The 24,549-nt window shown below is 38.2% G+C and overlaps 1 protein-coding gene and 2 long non-coding RNA genes across 8 annotated transcripts in view; 2 read left to right on the forward strand and 1 right to left on the reverse strand.

The window, feature by feature from the left end:
• Positions 1–24,549, forward strand: part of LOC135971328 (uncharacterized) — a 50,278-nt gene that overhangs the window by 17,308 nt on the left and 8,421 nt on the right. The gene's annotated exons all lie outside the window — the stretch shown is intronic.
• SPATA9 (spermatogenesis associated 9) overlaps positions 1–24,549 on the reverse strand; it is a 58,598-nt gene that overhangs the window by 8,061 nt on the left and 25,988 nt on the right. The window contains exons 1-4 of one of the 5 annotated variants that reach the window (XM_005557405.5): positions 18,859–19,281; positions 18,593–18,681; positions 11,421–11,648; positions 34–129 (exon numbers count right to left, since the gene is read on the reverse strand). In XM_005557405.5, the coding sequence (XP_005557462.1) occupies positions 34–129; positions 11,421–11,648; positions 18,593–18,681; positions 18,859–18,919 (474 nt within the window). In that variant the 5' untranslated portion in view covers positions 18,920–19,281. Of the gene's footprint in view, positions 1–2; positions 130–6,338; positions 8,054–11,420; positions 11,649–16,577; positions 23,334–24,549 lie in introns of those variants that run through there. The other 4 variants (XM_073993888.1, XM_073993889.1, XR_006698804.2 and 1 more) reach the window with 4 other exon arrangements.
• On the forward strand, positions 5,557–18,029 carry LOC123574005 (uncharacterized). Of its 2 annotated transcripts, XR_006698808.3 has the most exons (3): positions 5,557–5,617; positions 10,309–10,436; positions 17,847–18,029. It is a non-coding gene; the product is annotated as an uncharacterized lncRNA (long non-coding RNA). The 2 variants fall into 2 exon arrangements; XR_012413939.1 differs by lacking the exon at positions 10,309–10,436.

Genomic DNA, 24,549 nt, shown 5'->3' on the forward strand with positions numbered 1-24,549 from the left:
AGATTTATTTCTAGATTCTAATAATTTTCTTACCAAATAAATTAGTGCTGCATATGAAGCATATATTATGCTAGTTAAAGCAGTCTTTGCTGGAAAGGAGATGATTTCAAACAAAGAACCCTTTCTGACCTGCAAAAACAGAAAAGATTTTCTTAATAAACAAACATTTTGAATGTTTCAATGTCATATTTTACAATGTTACTGTAAAATGAGATTTTTTTTTTTTTCTAAAGAAAGTCATCTACTTTAGACTATCTGGGCTTTTTCACATTGTGAAAATTGTTTACTTTTCCTTTTTTAACAAGAAGACACTTTCTTGTGCTAATCAAAACCTGTGACAAATCTGTAAAAATCTTGCATTTCTGCAATCTAAATGACTAACTTCTCACAATTACCAACCGTGCACACTAGGAGGTGCTGCTGTGCATATGAGAAAAACAGTCTTTCCTTTGTTCAAATTCATGTAATCATTCTTTACTAATTATTCACAACCTCAGGTAAACAGCAATCAAAATAATAAGCTTTTCCTAGAGATTAATGACCTGCTTGGAAATGTTAATCATGAGACTGCTGAAGGCCAGCATTAACCTTAGATGATCATTAAGCTTCAGAAAATGTTCTGTGCTCATATGCAACAGGCTCTCATGAAACACAGAGAAGTTTAACACCAATAATGAAGTTGCCTCTCCTGTGTTTCTAGTTTCTGGCAGTAGGTGTACCGGCCTGAAACATATCATCGTAACATATTCAGTTTATACTGTCTCATGGGTCACCTCTGTTGCCTTGAGCAGGGTATGAAATGAGGACTTCAGGAAAAACATTCCCTTTCCACTCAGCAGTGAAGTGGCAGTTAGCCAGGCTCCTCTGAAGTATGAGCCAAGCAACTCAATGGCTTCAATGAACTTCCAAAAGGTACAGGCTGTAGCTGATAAAATCATATAAATGCATGGTAAAAACATGCACATAATGTTCATTAGACAGCGTTCATGAAAGAGTTATAACAATGAAAAAACCAAAACAATCAATGATTCCAGAATAGTTAGGAAAATTATGTTATATCCACTCAGTGGAATATTATGCAATCTTTTTATTTTTTCAAACTTTCTATGTATTTTTAATTGACACATTGTAATGGTACATATTTAAGGAGCACAATTTGATGTTTCCATAGAAATCTATGTTATATAATAATCCAGTCAGGGTAGTTAGCATCTGTATCACATTGTGCATTTATCATTTCTTTGTGGTGAGAATGTTAAAAGATCCTCTCTTCTAGCTATTTTGTAATACACAATATTTTATTATTAGCCATAGTCACCCTACTGTGCAGTAGAACACCAGAATTTATTTTTGCTGTCTAATTGTAATTTTGTACCCATTTAACAACCTCTCACCATCCTTCCCTTTTCCCCTTTCCCCACCCAGTCTCTGGGTAACCACTGTTCTCCTCTCTGCTTCTATGATACCAACTTTTTGTTGTTAAGATTTCACGTGTGGGTGAGATCATGTGGTACTTGTCTTTCTGTGTCTGGCTTATTTCATTTAACGTGATCTCCAGATTCATCCTTGCCATCGCAAATGACAGAATTCTTTTTGATGGCTGAATAGTATTCAATTGTATATGTAAACCACATTTTCTTTATCCATTCACTTGTGGTTGGACACGTAGGTTGATTCTATGTGTTGGCTATTGTGAATAGTATGCAGCCTTTTAAAAGGTACTTCTGGGCCGGGCAGAGTGACTCACACCTGTAATCCCAGCCCTTTGGGAGACCGAGGCAGGTGGATCACCTGAGGTCAGGAGTTTGAGACCAGTCTGACCAACATGGTGAAACCTCATCTCTACTAAAAATACAAACATTAACCGGGCCTGGTGGCGCATGCCTGTAATCCCAGCTACTTGGGAGGCTGAGGCAGGAGAATCGCTCGAACCTGGGAGGCAGAGGTTGCAGTGAGCTGAAATCATGCCATTGCACTCCAGCCTGGGCAACAAGAGTGAAACTCCATCTCAAAATAAATAAATAAAAGGTACTTCTGAAGAACATATGATAACCTTTTGCTGAACGAACATTTATATGGCACTGTCTACCAAGTCCTGTTCAATGTACTTTATAAGTATTCACAATTCTTAAAACAATCCTATGAAGTTGGTATTATTATTATCCTCATCCCACAACTGGAAAGCAGAAAAAAGAAAGGTAGGCAACTTGCCCCTGGTAATATAGCTGGTAAGTAGCAAAGTGAGATTTAAACTGGAAATGGTACTCCAGAGCCCAAGCTGTTAACCTGATCATCAAGCTACGCTGCCTTGGGATACCCTACTGCTCATGAAGAGTGGTAAAGGACTGCATTACAAGGATGGACTCTGGAGTAAATAGATGTAGTTAATCTCTAGTCCCAGAGTTCTTGAGTAATGAAATCTTGGACAAATTAATTCTTCCTCTAAGCTTTGGTTCTCTCATCTCCAAATTGAGAATAATTGCTGTAAAGATAAATAAGAAAATGCTTTTAACGTTTTTAGTAAAATGTGCATGGGTAGCATTAAGGGACATTATTAGTCCCTTATTAGAGAGGGAATGTTAGTAATAGTAATAATAGAAAAAGATCAAGGTTCAAAATAGTAAGTACAAGTATTATTGATTCCATTTATATAACATGTAAAACCAAGCCAAACTAATCTATGCTTTTGGAAAAAAAGGAAACGATTATCCTAGCAAGAGTGAGAGTTAGTGACTATAAGTCAGCATGAGAAGATTTCTTGAGTGCTGCTTACCAAGATTTTCATAGATGTGTTCAATCTGAAAATTTATGGAGCTATACACTTAATTTGTGCACTATTCTGTATACTTCAGTATAAAAGCTTAAAAATTCTATGTCCAATGTTTTTATGATTAAAATAAACACAACATTGCATAGAAGAAGTTTGGACAGAAATGCACCAAAATTTTAATTGCTGTTATGATTTAGTTATGTTACTTTGTATAGTTAACATTTGTAGAACACTCATTACATGCTAGGTTCTGTTCTACTGGCTTTCCTTGCATTGTCTCATTTTATCCTCTAACAAACCTATGAAATAAGAACACAGGTTCAGAGAAATTAAATTCTTTCTTGTTTTCTATATTTTCTATGTTAAGTTCAAAGTACATAAGGTATTTTTGTAAATGAAATTATTAAAATATGTCTACATCCTGTTCTAGTATTCTCAGTGTTTGCTTAGTGCTGCCACTACTGAATGCAGAACAAAATTGCCCACTGCAATTTCCTTCTTCCCTCTTAAGTGATTTACAGAACAAGGAAACCACGAATAGGATCTAGCCTAGTAGCTAAGAGTGGGGGGTGGGGAGCTGGGGGTTGGGGAAAGGCTGTTTTCTTTCTTCCTCCTTTCTCTTTGGGCCATACTAACTCCTAGATGTAGAGATAGGTAGGGAAAGTTTCTGCCACCTCCCTCCATAGGTCACCTGCAGTATTTCTCAGAATTCCTGGCTTCTGGAAAGAGTTTCCAGGAAATGAAGCAGCTGCTGCTTTTTCTCTCTTGCTAGAAGAATCAAATTGATAGTATGCCTTTGAATCCTACTTTTAGCTACATGGAGACAAACATACAAGTAGAGAGCAGACTCTCTAGGAGGAAGAAAAGCAAATATACCTCCTAGCAGGTGAAAAGGTTCTTGAATTTGTGAATATATGAACTCATAGTGGGAGGTCCATGTTCAATCATTGGTAGGCCATATACAATAAAAATAAAAGTGGTGTTGTATGGGTTGGATCTGTGTTCCCACCAAATCTCTTGTTGAAATGTAATACCAAATCCCTGAGGCCTCCCCAGAAGCTGATGCGGCCATGCTTCCTGTACAGCCTACACAACCATGAGCCAATTAAACCTCTTTTCTTCATAAATTACCCAGACTCAGGTATTTCTTTATAGAAGTGCAAGAATGGACTAATACGGGTATCTACATGAGAAATTATTCTTTCCGTTTTATTACATCTTTCTTTCTCAGGTTTTGTCCTTCACCTAAAAGTAATTAAAGCTGATTAATTTCAAAATAAATTATGTACTTGATATATGTTATGCTTCTGAATAATTAATCTTTATATTGTTTAAAGGTCATTTTAAATTATTTTAATGCTTTTAATAATTACTTTTTATTCCTGTAACAAGAAAATATATTTCCTCCAAAATATATGTGATTACTGGCAAGTAGCCATTTTTCAACTTTATGACTCACTTTAAAAACATGTTTTTCATATTATAAACCATGCTGTTTCATTTTTGTCTTGCTTTGAGCAGGAATAGTGTACCGTAAAAGCTAAGATACAAAACAGGAGAAATTTAGTAAGTGGCAGTCTTTAGATGATCTTGGCCTATTTCAAAATTTTTATCTCAACCTTGTTATATAATTTCACTTTATGTGCATATTTGAGTTAAAAAATATCTTGGTATCAGTGTTATGTTCATACATTTCTTTTTAAATTTGGTCATGTAAAGCGTAAAATATATGGATATTTGAGCAGTAAAAACATTTTGAACCTTTAATTCAACTTTTTCCACATAATTTTGACTGCTTTATCTCATAAAAGAAGGATGTGTGTTCATCTTATTTTCACTATTAAGATAAATCACACAAAAAAGTCAACAGTGAGCAGTTTAGAAAGTAAAGATTCACTTATACATGACCTGAAGGTTGGAGAATTACCAGGCCCCATATAGTTTACATTGTCCAAAACCACCCTGATGAGAGTTACAAGGGGAGTCATAGGGGAAATTCTAACTCTCAGACAAATGTTGCAGGAAACATTGACTGCTACTTACAGAGAGGTCCAGGAAAAAAGTATTCCTGTAAGTTTGGAAAAGCTACACAAATGTGTCTTTGCTTAGCAACTTACAACACCTTTGAATACAGGAAAGACTCCTGACTTTAAAGAAAGCTACCTGAATTTATTAACCCCAGTATTAACAGTCTGTAGAACACTGTTCTTAAACAAGTTTTTAATCCAGTGGTCCTGTAAAGACTCAAATGTCCTAATCCCTTTGCCAAAGTGGAGGAGTACTGTATGTCTTCAAGAGCCCAGGAGTTCTACTATCTAGAAAATATCCTCTTTCTCTGGGTCTAGATTATACCAGCCAAGTGAGCCTCATGGCAGGCCCAAGTAGGACCTATAGAACTTCCGGATATTTATGAGGTTTATAGTTTAAACCCCAAATTGGAGTCTAACTTAGAGGATGGGGTAAGGAAGAAACTTTACGTAGATAAGTTTCTGATCCTTGTGTTCCTGAAAAAAGAACACAAGTTCAGTGGGATCCACCTATAGTCCAGGCATTGTAAAGGCTGAGGATTTTCTTCACTTTGGTCCCTATCTTATTACCATGCCACGATGCATATACAAAGTAGAAACAGTCAACTCTAATGCCATTATAGGGATGAGTCTATCACAGGAAGAGCTCTTGGTCCTGTGGCCCTGCATTGGCCTGCCAGAGTCAACAACGATGTCTGGGAGCTGACGTGTCTTGGCTGAAGTCAACATTCAAGGCGATTATCTAGGTCACTGCAGCCTAGAGCAGCTGCGGGCTCCACTCAGGCAGGCAGCTCACAAGACTAAGCAGATGCACCATTCTGTAAGTACTGGCACTGGAGATGTTGAAAACTACCAGGAAATTCTCCATTAAGAGTTTTCCATTCCTGAGGCTTTTTATAGAACTAGCTACAATTCTATCACTGCAGTCTCAGTCCTGCAGAACCTGGAGGGGTTTGAGGAATAATTTTACTCAGCATCCATAGAGCCAGGTCCAAAAGAACCCTCTTCTAACAAGGTGGCCAGCTGGAAAAGCTTGACCCCAACCATCTGTGCACATGTCACAGGCCATTAGAATCGCTTTAGGCCATTCCTGTTGGTTGGGTCTTTGGGAGGCTTCTATTTGGCACAACATTTCAATACGCTATGACATATTAAGCATGCTCTAGAGCTGAACATCTGATCAGAAAGGCCCGGGTGGATGGTAGAGGGAGCTCCTGAGCCAGTGTCCGTTCTTCACTTTGAGGAGACCATTACTGGATGCTGCATCTCAGAACTCCCCATGTCAAAGAGCTGAAACACTATTCTAGTTATTGTTTGTGTCCTAATGAAAGTGTTACTCTATTTCTTTGTTTCCAAAGGAAGTCACCTGGCCTCACTGGTATTCTCAGCCATATAATAGAGAGTTTTGGGAGAGCTATTTAAGGTGCCCCAGCTACCAATGCATTTTTTCATCATTTGTCATCCACAAAACAGTGACCAGACAGAACACATCCAGAAGGTATTTGAAAGATACCTTCAGATAAGTTAACCAGGCCACTTACCTTCTTACAGCTAAGTTTTCCTAGAGTTCTATCTTTCATGCATCCACAAAGCATATCCCCTTGCATAGTCCTTCCAGCTTTCACCCCTTTTACTTCCCCACACAAAGCTCCATCTGAGACAGGCAGTTTGACAATTCTTAAAGGAATTCACACTGGAATCCACTCTGGATAAGCTGAACTCTGTCCGATGTGGCTTCTCCATACTACTGCACTTTCCTCTCAGCACACTCTGGTACCATGGATACACTCCATTTACAGACCAATCCATTGACCTCTGCCACAATTCATACATTCCTGTTGTGGCTTTGACTCTCCAGGCCATTGTCCTCATAGTCAGTTCTGTTTCTGTCCTCACTGAGCCTTTGAGATTTGAGACACATTGTTTACTACAACTTAGTTTTCCCTCTCTGGCAATTCTGATTATCAACCCTAGCTACTGTATACTCCCTACGTAAACCTTCTTCCTAACCCCCAGCCCTCAAGGACCCTGGAACCTGTGACCTGGGACTGTTCTCACTTGTCTCACTCTAGCCATACGGAACTACTTATCTTCTCCAACTAAGTCATGTTCTCTCTCACCTCAGTATCTTCATATATACTGTTCTTTTCTTGGAATGATTCTCCTACTTCTTATCTGGCTAATTCCTCCTTCAAGACTCAGATACAGTATCCTATCTCTAGAATGTCTACATGGACCACTCTTTGGAATTATATGTCTCTTCTTGATGCTTCTGTAGTGTACTTTCCATACTCTGATCATGCACTTGCTGCATCCTACTGACACTGCTTATTTGCCTGTGAGCCCCACAGTCCATAGGACAAGGGTGAGACATCTCTGAGTCCCTGGTACCTAATCTAGTGATTTTTCATATCAGGTTTTCAATAACTTTTTGTTTTTGAGATGGAATTTTGCTCTTGTTGCCCAGACTGGAGTGCAATGGCACGATCTTGGCTCACTGCAACCTCACCTCCCGGGTTCAAGTGATTCTCCTGCCTTGAACTCCTGACCTCAGGCTGGTCTTGAACTCCTGACCTCAGGTGATCCACCATCTAGGCCTCCCAAAGTGCTGGGCTTACAGGTGTGAGCCACTGCGCCTGGCCGCTATTTGTTGAATAAATAAAAAAGTAGAACTATACTTCACTTCCAATAAATTTAATCATCTTAAAACTTGTAAAGGGAGATATTAAGAAGTGAAGCTGAAAGACATCTGGTTCCATACACATGGCAGACTGAGCTAATGTGGAGCATCTCACACAAAAAACACCTAGAAATGCTATAAAAATGAAACTCAAAAGATGTAATACAAAACTGAGCTTACAAAAAGGAAAGGGACCTTCCCCCTCCGCCCCCAATGCCAGGAACAAAAAGGGAACTAAAAGCCAGAGCAGCAAGTGTATGAGCTTATATCCCAGGAACTCTGGAGATGTTACTGGACCCTAAGATAATGGTTGGGTGCTTGAGTATTAATACAGGGACTGGATATGATACTTGGATAGATGTGAGGTGGGGATCAAGCCTTTGCAGAACTGCAATTTCAGTGAAATTGGGACTCAAACAATTGCATCCACCAGTACAGGAAGAAAGTAAGGAAGCTGGTCTCCATGTGGGACTCCCATGAGAGATTAAAATTCCAAGTTTGCCCCTTATAAAGAGATCTGAATTTACCCTATCAGTGTGAAGCAGGGAATCTTAAGCTGAAAAAAAAATATAAAGACTGGTCTCAGGTTGCTGGTATCCCTGGAGCAACAAGCACAATTTCTCTAGAGGGACAGTTTCACCCCTAAGGCCAAAAGGGATTTTTTTTTTTAAAAAAAAAACAAGACTCAGGTTTTTTTTTCTTTTCAAGTTTCAGTTAAAATAAAATTATAAGAAAATTATCTATAGGTGAGATGCAATATAGATCACAATAGAAAAATTAGCACCTCCAAATACCTCAGGACAATCATTAAAAAGACCACACATAAATATGTTTAAAATAATTAAAGAAAATAGTTTAAAAGGAATAAACTTGTAAAAGACACTTTGAAAAGAAAAAAGCATGAAATTTGGGGAGAAAGCATTAATATATGCATACAAATGTAGAGAAAATATAAAAGTATGCATGTAAATGTTCACATCAACTTCATAAAAGTGATTACCTCTGGTAGAGAAGAAAGGAGAAGGAATTGGGCATGGTTAATGATATTTCTTTTTATAAAGGAGAGATCTGAAGGCAATATAGCAAAATATTACTACTAGTTTAAATTCAAATGGGACTTCTAATCAATTAACTTCTATACATTTTGAAATGTTTCTTTGATAAGAATTTGTAAAATTAAAGCTAGAACATAAGACAATTAGAATAAGGGCAAAGAAGAAGAGATTTCACAGTCATGGACTTTAATGTCAGAAAAGATAGTCACAGTTAACATCCTGACCTTGCGCAAGTCACTTAGTCCCTAAGCCTGTTTATCTTAGGTTCCTGGAATAAGTTATCACACTTGATCTCTAAATTTACCTCAGAAACTCATTATCAGTCAAAGTAAAAAGGCAAACAGATTATGTCTCTTAGTTCTTACTGCTGGATAAAAACACACAAATTCAACTGGAAAGACATTTTTTTTTTTTCTAGCCACTGAATTTTCATAAGTGTTGGGAGATAAGTCGTCATGGATTTCTCTCATTCCTGTGCAGATTGGCCCTTCTGAGCAAAGGACATGTTTGAATAGCAAACAGCCTTGCAAAGTAGAAAAAGTATATCCCTCTAGAGAGACATGTACCTCCCTGAACATGTCATAGGCCACTAAAAATAAAGCCCTCTCCTTTTTCCCTGAAACATTTACTTATATTCCAGAGTAATGAATAATTAATCTCTCTCTCTTTCTCCCTCTCTCTGTCTCTCCATCTGTATATCTTTTTGGAGATGTGCCAGTGTCCCCAGAGTCCCCTGATTTCAAGGTTCCTCTCTCCTGTGATGCAACATAGTGTGCGCACAGGCAACATTTGGCCCGCATCGCATTGCCCTAAGGAATTTAAGCATAGGGAACCAGCACAAGATACTGCTCTGGCTGACGCTTTTACTGTGAATAATAAACCATGTGTTCGTGACCCAAGGCTCGTGTGTGTGTGTGTGCATGCGCATATGTGTGTGTACAATTGTGGCAGGCTAATTTGTTAGCTTGCGGGTAGTGTAAGATCTCAGATCCTTCCCAGTTCTGACTTAGTAGAGAAGCAAAAAGGAAGACCCTGAATAGCATAATGACCGGTGTCTTTAAACATGATTTCATATTAAATACAGAAATATTCTTCAAAAGACATTTCTTCTACCAACCCTCTATAAAAACTATAGGTTTGACAATGCAAGGAAGGGAACATGAAGTCAAAACATTAGGTTTAGAAAGATATTTCAGCGGGGATTTAAGATAATATGGTTTAACTTTCTTTCTCTTTTGCTTTTTCTTCTTTCTTTCTTTTTTTTTTTTTTTTTTTCAGACAGAGTCTTGCTCTGTTGCCCAGGCTGGAGTGCAGAGGTGCGATCTCGACTCACTGCAACCTCTGCCTCCCAGGTTCAAGTGATTCTCCTGCTTCAGCCTTCTGAGTAGCTGGGATTACACACACACTGCCATGCTGGCTAATGTATTTTTAATAGAGATGGGGTTTCACCATGTTGGCCAGGCTAGTCTCAAACTCCTGACCTCAAAGGATCCACCCGCCTTGGCCTCCCAAAGGGCTGGGATTATAGGCATGAGCCACAGCTATGTTTCTTTTCAATGATCTAAAGATACAGGATTAAGGCTTGTAGTTCATAAAGAATCCAGTGATTGGCAAACACAAACCATTTTTTACTTTCTCAGACATCAGAAATCATAAAAGCCTTTTATAAATGCTGCTCTCAGGCAATTTGTAGCTTAAATATATGATGCTTTCTAGAAATGTCAAAATCTTTCATTAAAGAGCGACTCCTACATAAAGGGTATTTGTTGATTTCAGCTATCCAGGATCCATTTTTTACCTTCTTGAAGAAACCCAGAGTTTTGTTTGAGGATTTCCCCATTCCACACCACTCTCAGGTCATGTGGTCTCGACAGAGCTCCAATCCCAGCTCTAGGGATAAGCAGGTAATCAAGTTCTAGGCCAATCAGTGCATCGCATGTCCTTGGTTTAGAGGTAAGCTCTGAGAACACAAGCCATGCTCTTGGAATGGACCTGGAGACTTTGCTAGGGAAGTGGGGTCAGGGGTTTTCTCTCTCTTTTTCTCTGCTGAAATTGAACCTGGAAGAATACAGCCAAGGAACAGCTGCAAATTATCTTGCAACTATGAGGGGAAAGCCAGGAATACCTGTATGCAGACATGTCAGGAATCTTAACAGCTCTGGGTTGTTTACAGGAGCTAATACATCTTCTTTTTCGGTTTAACTAAATTTGAGCCTCATTTTCTTCTCCTTCAACAGAGAGTTCAAATTAATTCGTCCTGCAGTTTAGATGCCAGAATTGCAAAATTCTGAATCTTTTGTAGTGAAATTTAGGATGATTTGTATAATGCCCAGATTGAAAAACTCTTGAGTTCTGTGCCGTGAAGTTTAGAAAGCAAGAAATTGATTCCAAAAAAGTTTTAAGAGTTGTGGTCCTCAACAAAATATAACAGAGCCTCAATAAGACAATGTAGAAAACGTAATTTGAATTTATAGGTAAATATGCTCAATATATTATGTCAAACAAAGGTTATCTTGGAAACATAACAAAGTTATGAGGAAAAGGGAACAAAACAATAATTTTTAAGGCTAGTTGTAAAATTTATGTTAGATTTAACATAAATGGTAATTTGCATGCATATATTTAAATTGCACCATTTGAAATGGACAGTTTCATATAGTTCAATTAAACAATAAGGTAGAAAAAAGTCCATGTTGCTTTCCTTTTCAAACTTATTTAAACCAAAGATTCCACTGTATTTTAAAAAGGCCCAACCATTCATTTCTCTTATCCAGGTATATCTGTTTTATACATAGGACAATCAAGTTCACCACATTTTATTTTTCAAGTTTTGCAAATGTAAAAGTTTCTTAAAAAGGGGTCCTTGTGCATATGCAGTATTCCCTTACCTGCGTGTTATATAGGGGTTGCCTTGGCACATTAACTTCCCTCAGCAGACGACCAGATATGTCCCTTAGCTCTAAAAGTCTGCATGCAAGTTGAGGATGCAGAAGTTTGGCCACTGATTTGGAGGATCTGGATATGCTGTTTAATCCACGAATTAATGTTGTTCGATTAATCTTAGCTAAAGCAATAGCCATCCTGATTTTGGATGTTTTCTGCGCAGGTTCTCTTTTCTGAAAAATAGGCCTTTGAAAAGTAACTGATGTGTAATACTCCAATGCATTATTAAAACTACTTCTGGCAGAGACTGACTACTATATAACTACCTTGTGCATGGTGTCATGCATATATTCAATGTCCAATGATTCTGTTGCCCCATGAAACCCCTTGAATTCCCTGCCATGTACTTAAATCTTTTTTTTTTTTTTTTAATGGAATTTCATTCTTGTGGCCCAGGCTGGAGTGCAATGGCACAATCTCAGCTCACTGCAACCTCTGCCTCCCAGGTTCAAGTGATCTTCCTGACTCAGCCTCCTGAATAACTGGGAATACACGCGAGCACCACCACGCCCAGCTAATTTTTATATTTTTAGTAGAGACGAGGTTTCACCATGCTGGTCAGGCTGGTCTCGAACTCCTGATCTCAGGTGATCTGCCTGCCTCAGCCTCCCAAAGTGCTAGGATTACAGGTGTAAGACACCACGCCTGACCCTTAAATCTATATATATATACACACACACACACATATACACACACACACACACACATATATATATATATATATTTGGTTTTTTTCCCTGGGATAAATATCAAGAATTGAAGTAACCAGCCAAAAGATACAAATGTTTCATTTTCCTCCTAGATTTATATATTTTGTGTACTGAATTTTTACTTTAATTTTTTTTTTTTTAATTTCAATAGGTTTTTGGGGAACAGTTGGTATTTGGTTACATGAATACATCCTTTTGTGGTAATTTCTTAGATTTTGCTGCACCCATCACCCGAGCAGTGTACACTATAACAAATGTGCACTGAATTTTTAAAGAGCTCTTAAGTAAACAAGAATTCTTAACTGACTTCTCCATTTGAGCTCTACTCTTTAAATATATATCTTGCTTTTCTTTTTTTATTTTTTTCTTGCTACAGCCATACCCATTTCTTTGTCATTGGCAATTATAATGCTGAACTTTACTCTTCTATATCTGTTAAACTAGCCTGTCAGAAAATCTTACTAAATTCTTTCTCTACCTTGTCCCAGAATTTGACCACTTCTCATTACCCCCAGTACAGCACCCAATCTATTATATTTGAATTCTACCATCATCTCTTTTCCAGATTAGTGAATTTGCCTCCTAAGTGGTTTCTCTGCTTCCACCTTTGCCTATTTTCATTCTGTTCATCAATACACCAGCCAGAGAGATCTAATTAAAACTTATGTCAGATCATATTTTCCTTCTATTCCACTGCTTCAGTGGCTTCCAGTTGCTGTCAGTGTAAAAGCCCCAGTACATACTGTGGTCCACAAGGCCCTACAAAGGTTGTTTTTTCTTCACCTGTTCAGCCTCATCTTTTTCTCTTCCCTTCCTTCCTCATTACTTGTTGAAGTTTTTAGGTGTCTGGGATTTTGCACTAGCTATGTCATTTGATTCCTCAAGCATCCCAAGGTTCACTCCCTCACTTCCTTCACATCTTCATTCAAGAATCTCTTTCTCACTAAGACCTTCTTGGTCACTCTACCCACATCATCAATTGTGCTCTCTATCCCTGCACTTCTATTTTGCATCCCTTCTCTGCTATAGTTTTTCTTCTCCTTAACGCTTACCACTAATGTACTATATTGTTTATTTTCCTTGTTCATTGTTTTTTACTTGACTGGAATATAAACTGTAAGAGTTTTATATCCATTTAGCTTGCTTCTTTTTCTCCAGAGCCAAAGTAGTGTCTGGCACGTAATACACACTCTATCTTTGTCAGAATGAATGAATGAAGAGTATCAGAAAATAAAACAAATTAATCTTGAGAAACATCAAAGAAGTATACCAAATATTACATTAGAAACCACACAGAAAGTTTTCAGTGCACAATTCTATAACTTTCACAATAATGGTAATTCTCCACAAGAAACAACTCACCAAAGACAAAAATATAATTGAATTACAGAGCATTCTAGTGACAGTCATAGTCTCATTACTTTCAGAAACCTAAATGCCATTACAGGTAATTTCCAAACATCATTGGTGCCTTCTTAGCAGTTTTTTTCACACATTAACAATAACCAACCACAACAAAAAAGCATAGAGAATTCAGAAAAGTACATCTAAGGGCATAAAACTCCAAAATTTTTGGCATGGATTCTAATATGTCCTGTCTACAACTTCTATTTTGTAGTATATGATTAAGTACAAGACAACAGAAAAAAGATATATTCATCTTTCATATTTAAAAAACTCACAAAAATTGACCCTGTTTTTCCTAAGATATTTTTATCTTATTCCAAGAATGAGCATCTGAATTAAAATTTTTTAGATACCCAACTGTAGTACATAACTTAAAGGTTTACTATATTAAATTCATCTTATGGAAATCTTTTGAAATTTGCAAGTGTAAACCTTTAAAAATTACTCTTTCTAAAGAAGTAGATACTAAGGCTGTTGTCTGGGCTGGTTGGGACAGAAGAGGTGGAAAGAACTGAATCACAAAAGCCATCATCTCAAGCCAGGATTCTAAAATTAACTTTCTGGCCAGGCACCATGGCTCATGCCTATAAGCCCAGTACTTTGGGAGGCCAAAGCAGGCAGATCACTTGAGGTCAGGAGTTTGAGACCAACCTGGCCAACCTGGTGAAACCCTGTCTCTACTAAAAATACAAAAATTAATCTGGCATAGTGGCAGGCACCTGTAATCCCAGCTATTTGGGAGGCTGAGGCAGGAGAATCACTTGAACCCAGGAGGCAGGGGTTGCAGTGAGTGGAGATTGTGCTATTGCACTTCATCCTGGGTGACAGAGGGAAACTCTGTCTCAAAAAAATAAGTAAAATAAAATACAAGTAACTTTCCCAGCCTCAAAAAGAAAATTTCCTTCAAAATCTATCCAGGAAGAACAATTTAGTAATCCGTATTCTGGTTGTATTCTAGGTATATTCCTCTATAAAAATTCCATCGTCACTCCCATCAAATCTTTTTTTGTTCTAGGCCAGCAAGATGGCCTTTTCCTAAATAAATACAAGCCTGGGGGCAGGGAGAGATTTAAATACTAATCACAAAATTTAGAATTTTAAGATACAACCCAATTAATAAAGCCCTCTAAGAATTTTTAAGACCATTCCTTTCCCTGTGTTTGGGAAGTATGGATCATCCTGGAAATAAAAAAAATTGCAGCACTTACATTCTAACCTTTTAAAACTCATCTGCTTAACAACTGAGTATTAGGAATGTTTTCCACATAATTTATATTTGAAGGGCAAATAACTTCAAATATGTGATATTATCCCCTAACTACTCAAGTTTCTTGCCAATCTCAGCAACACATTCTTCAAAGGAAATAGTGGGAAAAGACCAATGTTAAGTGTTTTGAAAATGAGAAATAAAGTAACTAGTTATGTTCCTAGTTGAGTTAGGTAAAGTTCTATAAGTAAATTCAATTAGTTGGAAATAGGAACTCACAGCTTTATCTTTGGGGATCACAATATTCAATCAATTGATGTCACCATAAACCATGCTTATGGTTCTAATGATAATGAGGCTATTCAGAAGGTAGAAATGAATGAATGAAGTTGCCATTTCTTTGATTAAATAAAACCCCAGTTTCTCTGATTTCAGCAATGGTGGGAAAATCAAAACTTGAAAACAATAACAACGTTTTCCATGCCTGTCTCTGACTTCCTAGGATTCACCCTGAGCCTTTCTCAATAATTACTACTGTGCTGGCCTATTTGACATTGACCAGGCATGTACCTCTGCCCATCTCTTTCCTTCCTACTCCAGAGCATAGCCAAAATAGTCTCCAATGTTTCAAAAGACTTTATACCAAGGCTAGGGGAATGCAAAAAGGGGGAGCTACTGGATGCCAAGTCTAAGATACAGTATTAGAAAACCCAGTTTGCCCTCAGAAACTCTTAAGCCTTACCCTCTCTTGCTTAGCTGATCTGACCAGCATTTGGATGCATCTTACCACTGTGCCTGCAGATTCCTACACTTCAGTGTCACACCTCCTCAAACACTAGACCCAAGAGAGGCCAAAGGCAGAAAGCAGTTGTTTCCCCTGATACTAAGGCCAACCGTCCGAGTTCTGGTGTGCTGTATCTAATATGCCTGCCTCTTCCTATGAGGACTGATACTGGGAATGTCCTCTTTCCCCAGGGCTATTATCTTACAGGCTAAATCAGTATTGTGCTCTGTTATACCATCTGGGAGTCCATTCTACAAGTCTCAGAACTCTACTACAGCTAATGGAGTTCAGCAAATCCTGACAGTTAAAACTCATCCGATTCAATGGTATACGAGAATGCATATCAACTAACTGTTTTTTTTTTTTTTTTTTTTTTTTGAGACAGAGTCCTTCTCTGTCACCCAGGCTGGAGTGCAGTGGCGCGATCTCCACTCACTGCAACCTCCGCCTCCCAGGTTCATGCCATTCTCCTGCCTCAGTCTCCCGAGTAGCTGGGACTACAGGCGCCCGCCACCACGCCCGGCTAATTTTTTGTGTTTTTAGTAGAGACGGGGTTTCACCGTGTTAGCCAGGATGGTCTCCATCTCCTGACCTTGTGATCCGCCCGCCTCGACCTCCCAAAGTGCTGGGATTACAGGCGTGAGCCACCGCATCCTGCCCAGTTAATTTATTTTTAGAAATGTATGGGCTCAGTAATTTGAATCATCTGCATATATAACAATTACCTTCTATTCAGAACAGAAAATTATTTTTGCTAAATAACAGTTTAAGTACACAGTGAGCATTATTGGTGGATGAGGGGTTCCACATTAAGTAAATTTTCTGGGCAACTAAAATTTTACGCACTGAATGTTGGCTAAATTTTTACTGACATGAAAAATAACTTTAAAAAATATATCCCATACTTGACATATTTGAGGATTCTGACTGCTGCTAATTCCTCTCTCCTTTTTCTCTCCACTTCTGTGGCTTTCATAGAATTTCATTCTCTTCATTTTCTTCTTTTCTCTGATGCCCTGCTAACCCTTTAAACAATGGCATTGGCGGGGCTCTATCCTATGCCCTAATGTTACTACACAATCTTCTTGAGCGGTGATGATTACCATTTTGGTTTAAATGTACACTATAGTTAAACACATGGTTTAACTATACACTATAACAACACACTATACACTGATGACTCCCAAATGTACATCTTCAGGTGGGATTCTCTTGAGCTTCCAACCTACATGTGCAATTTATTACTCAACTCCAAGGCTTGGACAGGACGTGGCATGGCCTCTTAAACTGTGATCCAATCAAACTCATTATCTCCAAAGCTGCTCTTCCTCATCTTGTCTTTGGTCTTAGTTAACAGGATCACTATTCTTCTAGCCACCCAAGAATTCCAGAATCTTCCTCAACCTTTACACATTCTCTCTCATCCCCCACTGTCAGTTTCAAAATATGCTAAATATCTCTTGTGCTCAACTCATTCTATTCCCAATGCTAATATCCTTGCTCTTAGCTGTCATTTGCAACAAAATCTTCCTAGAAGCTCTGCCTCCATTCAGATCTCATTACCACTAAAAAAGTATTTTTGATGTGCAAACTGAATGTCATTTCCAAGCCCAAAACCTTTCTGTGACTGGTATTTGTGTTACATATAAGGGAAAGTCCAGTCTTTTTCACATGGCATACAAAGACCTCCACATTGTAACTCCTTGTTACATTTCCTATTTTCTACTATTTCCTATCTCAGCCCTTCTATCCTACATGCCTTTAATTTATATTTATTTGACATTTTGGAAGCACGCTTGCTGCTTCCTACTTTTGGGCCTAACCCACACTGCCTATGGAATATGCTTCCCTTCCCCTACCCACTGATCCCACTCTTTTCTTTACTTTGAAAACTACTATTCATCCTTTGGGACCCAACTTAAAAGCATCCTTCCTCCATGAAGCCTTCTCTGACCTTCCTCAGTCGAGTAATTCACTCCTCTAAATTAGCTATAGAGCTGTAACACTTACCATATTCTAATACAATTACTTGTTTACAACTCCATCTCCATTAGATTAAGCTCATTGGCGGAAAGGATCGTATCTTGTATATCTCTGTATTTCCTCTCTCCAGTCCCAAGCAATAGTGAGATATTTAGTAAATGTCTGATGGCTGGTTGTCTGCAGGCATGGTTAAAGGTAGCTGTAATACCTCTCCTTTGGAATGAAATATGTATACTTTGTGATTACCGTGTTACTGAGAGTGCTTTTTGTTAACTTCCAGGTTTTGGCTATAAACCTCATGTTTGACATTGCCAAGAGCCTGACTTCTGGATAAGTGGATTGTTACTGTACCACGTACCTTCACAGCATATTCTATTCCGACTGTGATCAAAATGACCGAACCACATTTTTCCATTAAGAGCTGTGTACCGTTGAGTAAATGAGGTTACATGTGTTCACTAAAGAAGTTGTTACTTCTTCCTAATTTTATGTCTCTTCAAAATATATACCTCCCTCCTCCTTCACTCCCAATATTTTATCTGTTTCAAATCCTTTTTGGAACAGAGGTTTAAAAAATATACATGTATACCTTATTTAAATTGATACTACTGTTTTCTTTCCACTTTAAACACACATCTATGTTGTATTTATCTTTCCATTGTTAAAATTTATCTCAAGTTTTTGAGCTGATTTAATTGACACAGATTTTTGCTAAGTGTATCTAGGTATTTTTCTGATTTTTACATTGCAATTGTAGCAAGGAGAGACTGCCACGTGTTTATCCTAATGACATAGTTAGTCTTTAAACTTAATTCTCAATCTACCTCACTTCTTGGTCCACAATCTGTCTGCTTCCCAAAGACCCCTCTTAATGAGTAATATTTGAAATTTGTTTTTCTTTGGCAAAATTAGTGTTTTCTTAAGTTTTGAGCACTGATCTCAAAATCAAGCATTAAATAATTCGTATGATACTAAAAATAGAATATACTTTTTCTATTCCTTTTGAAGGTTATAAAATCACATTACCTGATTAGACTGTGATAATCTTAGGATGGTGGGAAATTCATCTTTAAACTCATCTACAAGGTCCATGATTGCTTTCTGGATCCCCTCGACTAAGACAAAAAGAGGTTAGGAAAAAGAAAACTTTGAAAACATCCCCTAAATGTTTCAAAAGAACATGAAACACTTGATCAAATTCCTAGATGACTGGGAAAGTAAAGGAACTCTAGGGGATCTTATTCCCAGTTGTTCCCACACCCATATGCCCTTTACAACAAGATTGTGTGTACTTCTTCCAGAAAAGTTCTTCAACACCTGCCCACATATCCACCCAACAGGTTTGATCGGCATGGTGAGTTCTTGCTTGGGTTCCTAGTGCTTAACAAGCTTGCAGGCCTGGTTAATGCTTGTCCTAGTCTGCCATTAGTGAAAGATGAGGGTAGCCTTCCACTTGGGAAAGCCAGCAAGGACAGAACTCACAGCTCACTGCTGGAATTCTTTGTTACTGCACAATAGGCTTCCGAGAACCTGCTACAGAATCTTCTGAAATCACTCTGGCAGTGAGAGGAAGAAGAATGTGTTTGGAGGCATAAGGGAAGGAGCGAGGGGATTGAATTAATAAAGTACACTAAGGAGTTCTATGATATAAGTTGAAATTTGTCCCAAATTCTGCAGTGATACCACAAATAATGGATCATCTGAGAACAAAGGTCCCTCTGAAAAAAACTGGCATGTGCTTTAAAAGAAATGCTTTATATATGATGCCAAATAGAAAAGAAACACCAGCAGTGATTCAGAAAGACTTCTGAACAGATTGTTTTTGCTTCACCAATGAGGATCACTAGGTCAAACTCGGGCAAAACTGTAAAGTCTTTGGTTTGTCTCCTTTATAATCTCAATCTTTTTTCTTCATCTTTTACCCTCCTACTACCCTCACACGTCAGATGACCATTAGTTTCCCTGATCAAATATGGGAAGAACTTGATACCATGCAGACTTGATTGACTGCCTAGTTATATATATACACAAACATATATATACACACACACATATATATTATACATATATATTTAACTTAATTTAATTTAATTTTTTTGAGACGGAGTCTCGCTCTGTCACCCAGGCTGGAGTGCAGTGGCACGATCTCGGCTCACTGCAACCTTCACCTCCTGGGTTCACACCATTCTCCTGCCTCAGCCTCCAGAGTAGCTGGGACTACAGGCACCCACCACCATGCCCAGCTAATTTTTTTGTATTTTTTAGTAGAGACAGGGTTTCACCGTGTTAGCCAGGATGGTCTCCATCTCCTGACCTCGTGATCCACCAGCCTCGGCCTCCCAAAGTGCTGGGATTACAGGCGTGAGCCACCGTGCCCAGCCGACAGCCTAGTTATATTTTAGTGTGAATGAAATAGTTGGCTAACCTGAATCCATTCTAATTTGAAGCCCTCATATTTAATTGCAGCTAGACCACTTTCTTCAGCAAGCATAAAGCCACGGCTGCTGAAAGTTTCTTCATGGGAACAGTTTGGGAAAGAGAAATCTTCATCCCAGGATTCCTCTAGCATGGGAAGCCTGTCAAATCCCCAGCTCTCATGGTGTTCTTAGTCCACCATCTACCTTAGAACACCCTCCACCATACCACATCCACCTCTCCTAACCAAAATAGAACCTGCTTGCCTCTCATGACTCTCATGCTTAAGATAACTATGCCCTTAACATTTGGAAAGTGCAATCCGTTGGTAGAAAGAAAATCATATTAGGCAATGATGAATACACACGCTGGGAGTCTATGAGATAATGAAATACTTTATCTGTCCTAGCAAGATAGTTGGTCATCATCGTCCACTGCAGCGGAACACCTGGCAGACTCTTCTCTTTCTGGTCTTCTTCCCTGTTCTCCATTCTCCTCCCTTCCACCATCCCCTAGTTCTTTTTATCCACTGATTCTGATGTCCTTGCCCAACTGGTTTTACCCAATTTTCTTCTTTTCATCAGTCCTCTCCCTCCTAGGCATCCTACAAAATTAAGAAATCTAGAGGAAGAGCATTTCTCAGGCTAATGTTTACCACACTTAAAGCATAACCAACTCTTTGTGTTTGCTAACAACGTCCTTTTTGTCTTTTCTTACTTAAGAGCCCTCTCCCCGGAACTAGAGTGGTGAAAAATGACAGAGGGTGATGGAATAAGAATATCTCACCCTGCAACACTTATATTATGATCTTAAAATATTTTGGTTTGTGTTTAATTATCTTCTTATGCCAATAACCTTATGCATCTTACGTTATTTCAGATAATAAACTTAGACAAAATAAATAACAGTGTCTGTTTTTTCCTTGTTAATTCTTCATTATGTTATTCTTTAGAGTTCATAAAAGAGTACCCCATAATTAGGAAACAATTAAAAGTATCTCCAAATAATTTTTATAACAGCTCTACAGATTTATCTGTATTTAAAAGGCGTTAATACAGAAGAACAGAACTTTTGTGTTTTGCACACAGCTTTGAGGAAAATGAACATTTTACATAATTCACATAAAGACAGTATAAACTTAGTGATAGAAATATAGAAATCTAGGGGTCAGTCAGACCTGGGTTTGAATTCCAATTCTATCACTTACCAGGTTTCCTTAAATATGCACTGACCTTTTGGTTTTGGAAATTTTGCAAAACTTGGGTAACAGTCTATGCTGGGTTTGCCCGATTCACCTGGGTTTCAGCATTTTGATACGCACCAAACTGGCTGGAACCCTGAACACCTTCCTAATTGGATCCTTCCCTCAAACCTACTTCAAATTCAACAGAGATGAAGTCATACTCCTCACTTCATTTATTACCTACCAATCCTCAAAACCCATCTGCCATATAAGACTTCTTTAAGAATTGTTGTTGGCCCTAGATCAAGGATTTGGACTCGAAGTAACCCCCTTTGGATGTCAACCCGATAAACGGAGCAGTTCTATTGGTCCCAGTACTATGTCCTCCAGCTCACAGCATGCTTTGTGACTATGCACATCTAAATGAGTGGCAAATGTTTAAAATTGTCAAAGTAATTTTAAAACTTATTATCTGGAGTAAGAGAACCGATATAGATTAAGGTCCAACTGAGTTCTAGTAACTGTGCTGGGGCTAAGTTAACATCATTTATGTTTTTTAATTCACTTAACAACCCTATGAGGTAGGAATGTTTTGAAAGCAATCTAAAAGTATCAATACAAACACTTTAGTATTACCAATATCAATTGTCAATCCTCAATAATAGTTTCTTCATTTGTTTGTTTGTTTCTTTTGAGATGGAGTCTTGCTCTGTCACCCAAGCCTGAGTGCAGTGGTGCAATATTGGCTCACTGCAACCTCTCCCTCCCAGGTTCAAGCGATTCTCCTGCCGCAGCCTCCTGAGTAGCTGGGACTAAAGGCATCTGCTACCACACCCGGCTAATTTTTGTATTTTTAGTAGAGGTGGGTCACCATGTTGGCCAGGCTGTTCTTGAACTCCTGACCTCAGGTGATCCACCCACTTCAGCCTCCCAAAGTGCTGGTATTACAGATGTGAGTCACCGTGCCCGGCCAATAATAGTTTTTATAGTGATAGCTATGTCATTACATGATACATGCAGGGCTATTCTGAATGGTATAGAATGGAAATAATTCAAATACCCAACATTCATTAAATGATTGCTACCTCAAGACTATGGAAAAGTTTCTGTTCATTTGTTTGTAAAATGTGGATTCTATATTTAACTATGTAGGTAAAACAAATTTACAAAACATTATGTAAAACAATATAGTTTATAACCATCCAAAATTATATGTACACAAACGAGACTTAGAAAGGAATCTAGTAGTAAAAAGTCCCCAAAACCTCCAAGTTAAAAAAAAAACTAGGAAATATTATTTCCATAGGATTGTTCACTTATGTTTAATTAATTAAATACCAAGTTTATGACATGAATTGAAAGTATGATTGTGTATCACCTTGCTTAGAGACTAGTGAAAAGTTTTATATAAATCGAGTGTGCAGAAGAAGTCTCAACATCTACTATTGAAGGCTCAAACAGGTCTTGATGTTGGAGAACTGATGGGGCAACCTGATGAAATCCTACATGCATGAGACTACAGGACCCTCATGGGGGGTAACTCCAATTCAGTAAGGCATCCCACTCTGACAAATCCAATCTGGTAGCAATGCCTTAATAATCAGGGGAGAGGTGTAATTCTGAGCACAGCCTGGGGTATGTCCTTCAGAGCTATCCTTGATCTCAACATTCCATAGGGATTAGGAGTAGATGGGATGAAAAGATAAGCCTTAAGTAGTCTTCCTAAACTTTTTAAGGCAGTGGACACAAATTAGCTATACAACTAGGGTATTCCTTTCACAGAGAGCAAAACAAAAAAGGGAAAAGAGGCATTCTCTCAGGCTTTGCCAAAGATCTCTGGCTCTTTGAAAGTGTTGCTACATCAGTAGCGGTACCTATTGTGTCCAGAAAATAGCCAAAACCAAAGCAGATCCCAAAGGAAACATGATGGTATTCATAGAAATAGTTGAAAGGGCCAAGCATATGCCACTTGCCAGGCTGCTTACCAGATTGGTTCCTGATAATTAGACACCCCGTGGGAATTCCCAAAAATACTTAGAGAGGAGACAGCAGATTCAGGCCTTTGTAGAGACTTGAAGTTTTGCAGATGGGGTAAGGCCAATGAAATCCAGGTTATCATTATTCTTGTGATCCCACTTTCAATCATAGGTTAGCCAAGCTTGGGAAATCCTGGGTCACAAGAGAAAATGTATAGACCTTCTTATTCCATTAAGAATTTGAAGACTTGTGTGTGTAAATAGGAAGTTTGTAAATTGAATCATTTAAAATGTATTAGGGGAGCGTATTCTTTAAAAGTAGCCCTAGATAAAATTCTCCTGTAAGGCACATAATCATTTTAATAGCAAAAATAAATACCTGCTACATAGCTCGTAAATATGTTTCAAAACAGATATATTGATAACATTTTGTTTCTTCTTAAAAACTCTTTACTTACTATATTTTACAATTCCAGTTGGGTACCATTAATAAGGAGCAAGCAATGGGAAAGACTAATGGATGTCTTCAAATAGTTATAGTAAAGTAACAGGCTACATAGAAGAGAGAATCGACAACATTAGCATTGTTACCCATGTTTGGGAGTTGCCTAGGGTTGGTTAGATGTTAGGATGGCCAGATTTATTTGTTGTCTGTTTCCCCTATCAGAATATAAATTCCCTAAGTTCTGGGTCTTTGTTTTGTTCAAGGGTGTATTCCCAATACCTAGACAGTAGTTTTACATGAGGCACTCAATAAATCTTTCAGATGTTGGTGAGAATGCAGAGAAAATGGAACACTTATATATGGTTGGTGGTAATGTAAATTAATGCAGCTATGGACAACAGTATGGAGATTTCGCAAAGAACTAAAAATAGAACTACTACTCGATCTGGCAATCCCACTACCGTGTATCCACCCAAAGAAAAAGAAATTATTATATCAGAAAGACACCTGCATTCTTACAGTTATTGCAGCACTTTTTTACAATAGCAAAGACATCATCCTAAGTGTGCATCAATGTGTAATTGAATAAAGAAAATATGATGTGTATATACCATGGAATACTATTCAGTCATAAAAAAAGAATGAAATCTTGTCTCTTTTTGTGAGACAGTATCTCTCTCTGTCACCCAAGCTGGAGTGCAGCGGTGTGATCAAAACTCACTGCAGCCCCAAACTCCTGGTTTCAAATGATCTTCCCACCTCAGCCTCCTAAGTAGCTAACTACAGGCATGTGCCCTCATGCCTGGCTAATTTTCTAAAATTTTTATAGAGATGGGGTCTGGCTATGTTGCCCAGGCTGGTGTTGAACTCCTGACTTCAAGCAGTCATCCCACCTTGGTCTCCTAATGTGCTTAGATTATAGGTATTAGCCACCACACCTGGCCAGAAATCATGTATTTTTATG

This window comes from Macaca fascicularis, chromosome 6, assembly GCF_037993035.2.
Source record: "Macaca fascicularis isolate 582-1 chromosome 6, T2T-MFA8v1.1".
In the NCBI taxonomy this organism is placed as follows: domain Eukaryota; kingdom Metazoa; phylum Chordata; class Mammalia; order Primates; family Cercopithecidae; genus Macaca; species Macaca fascicularis.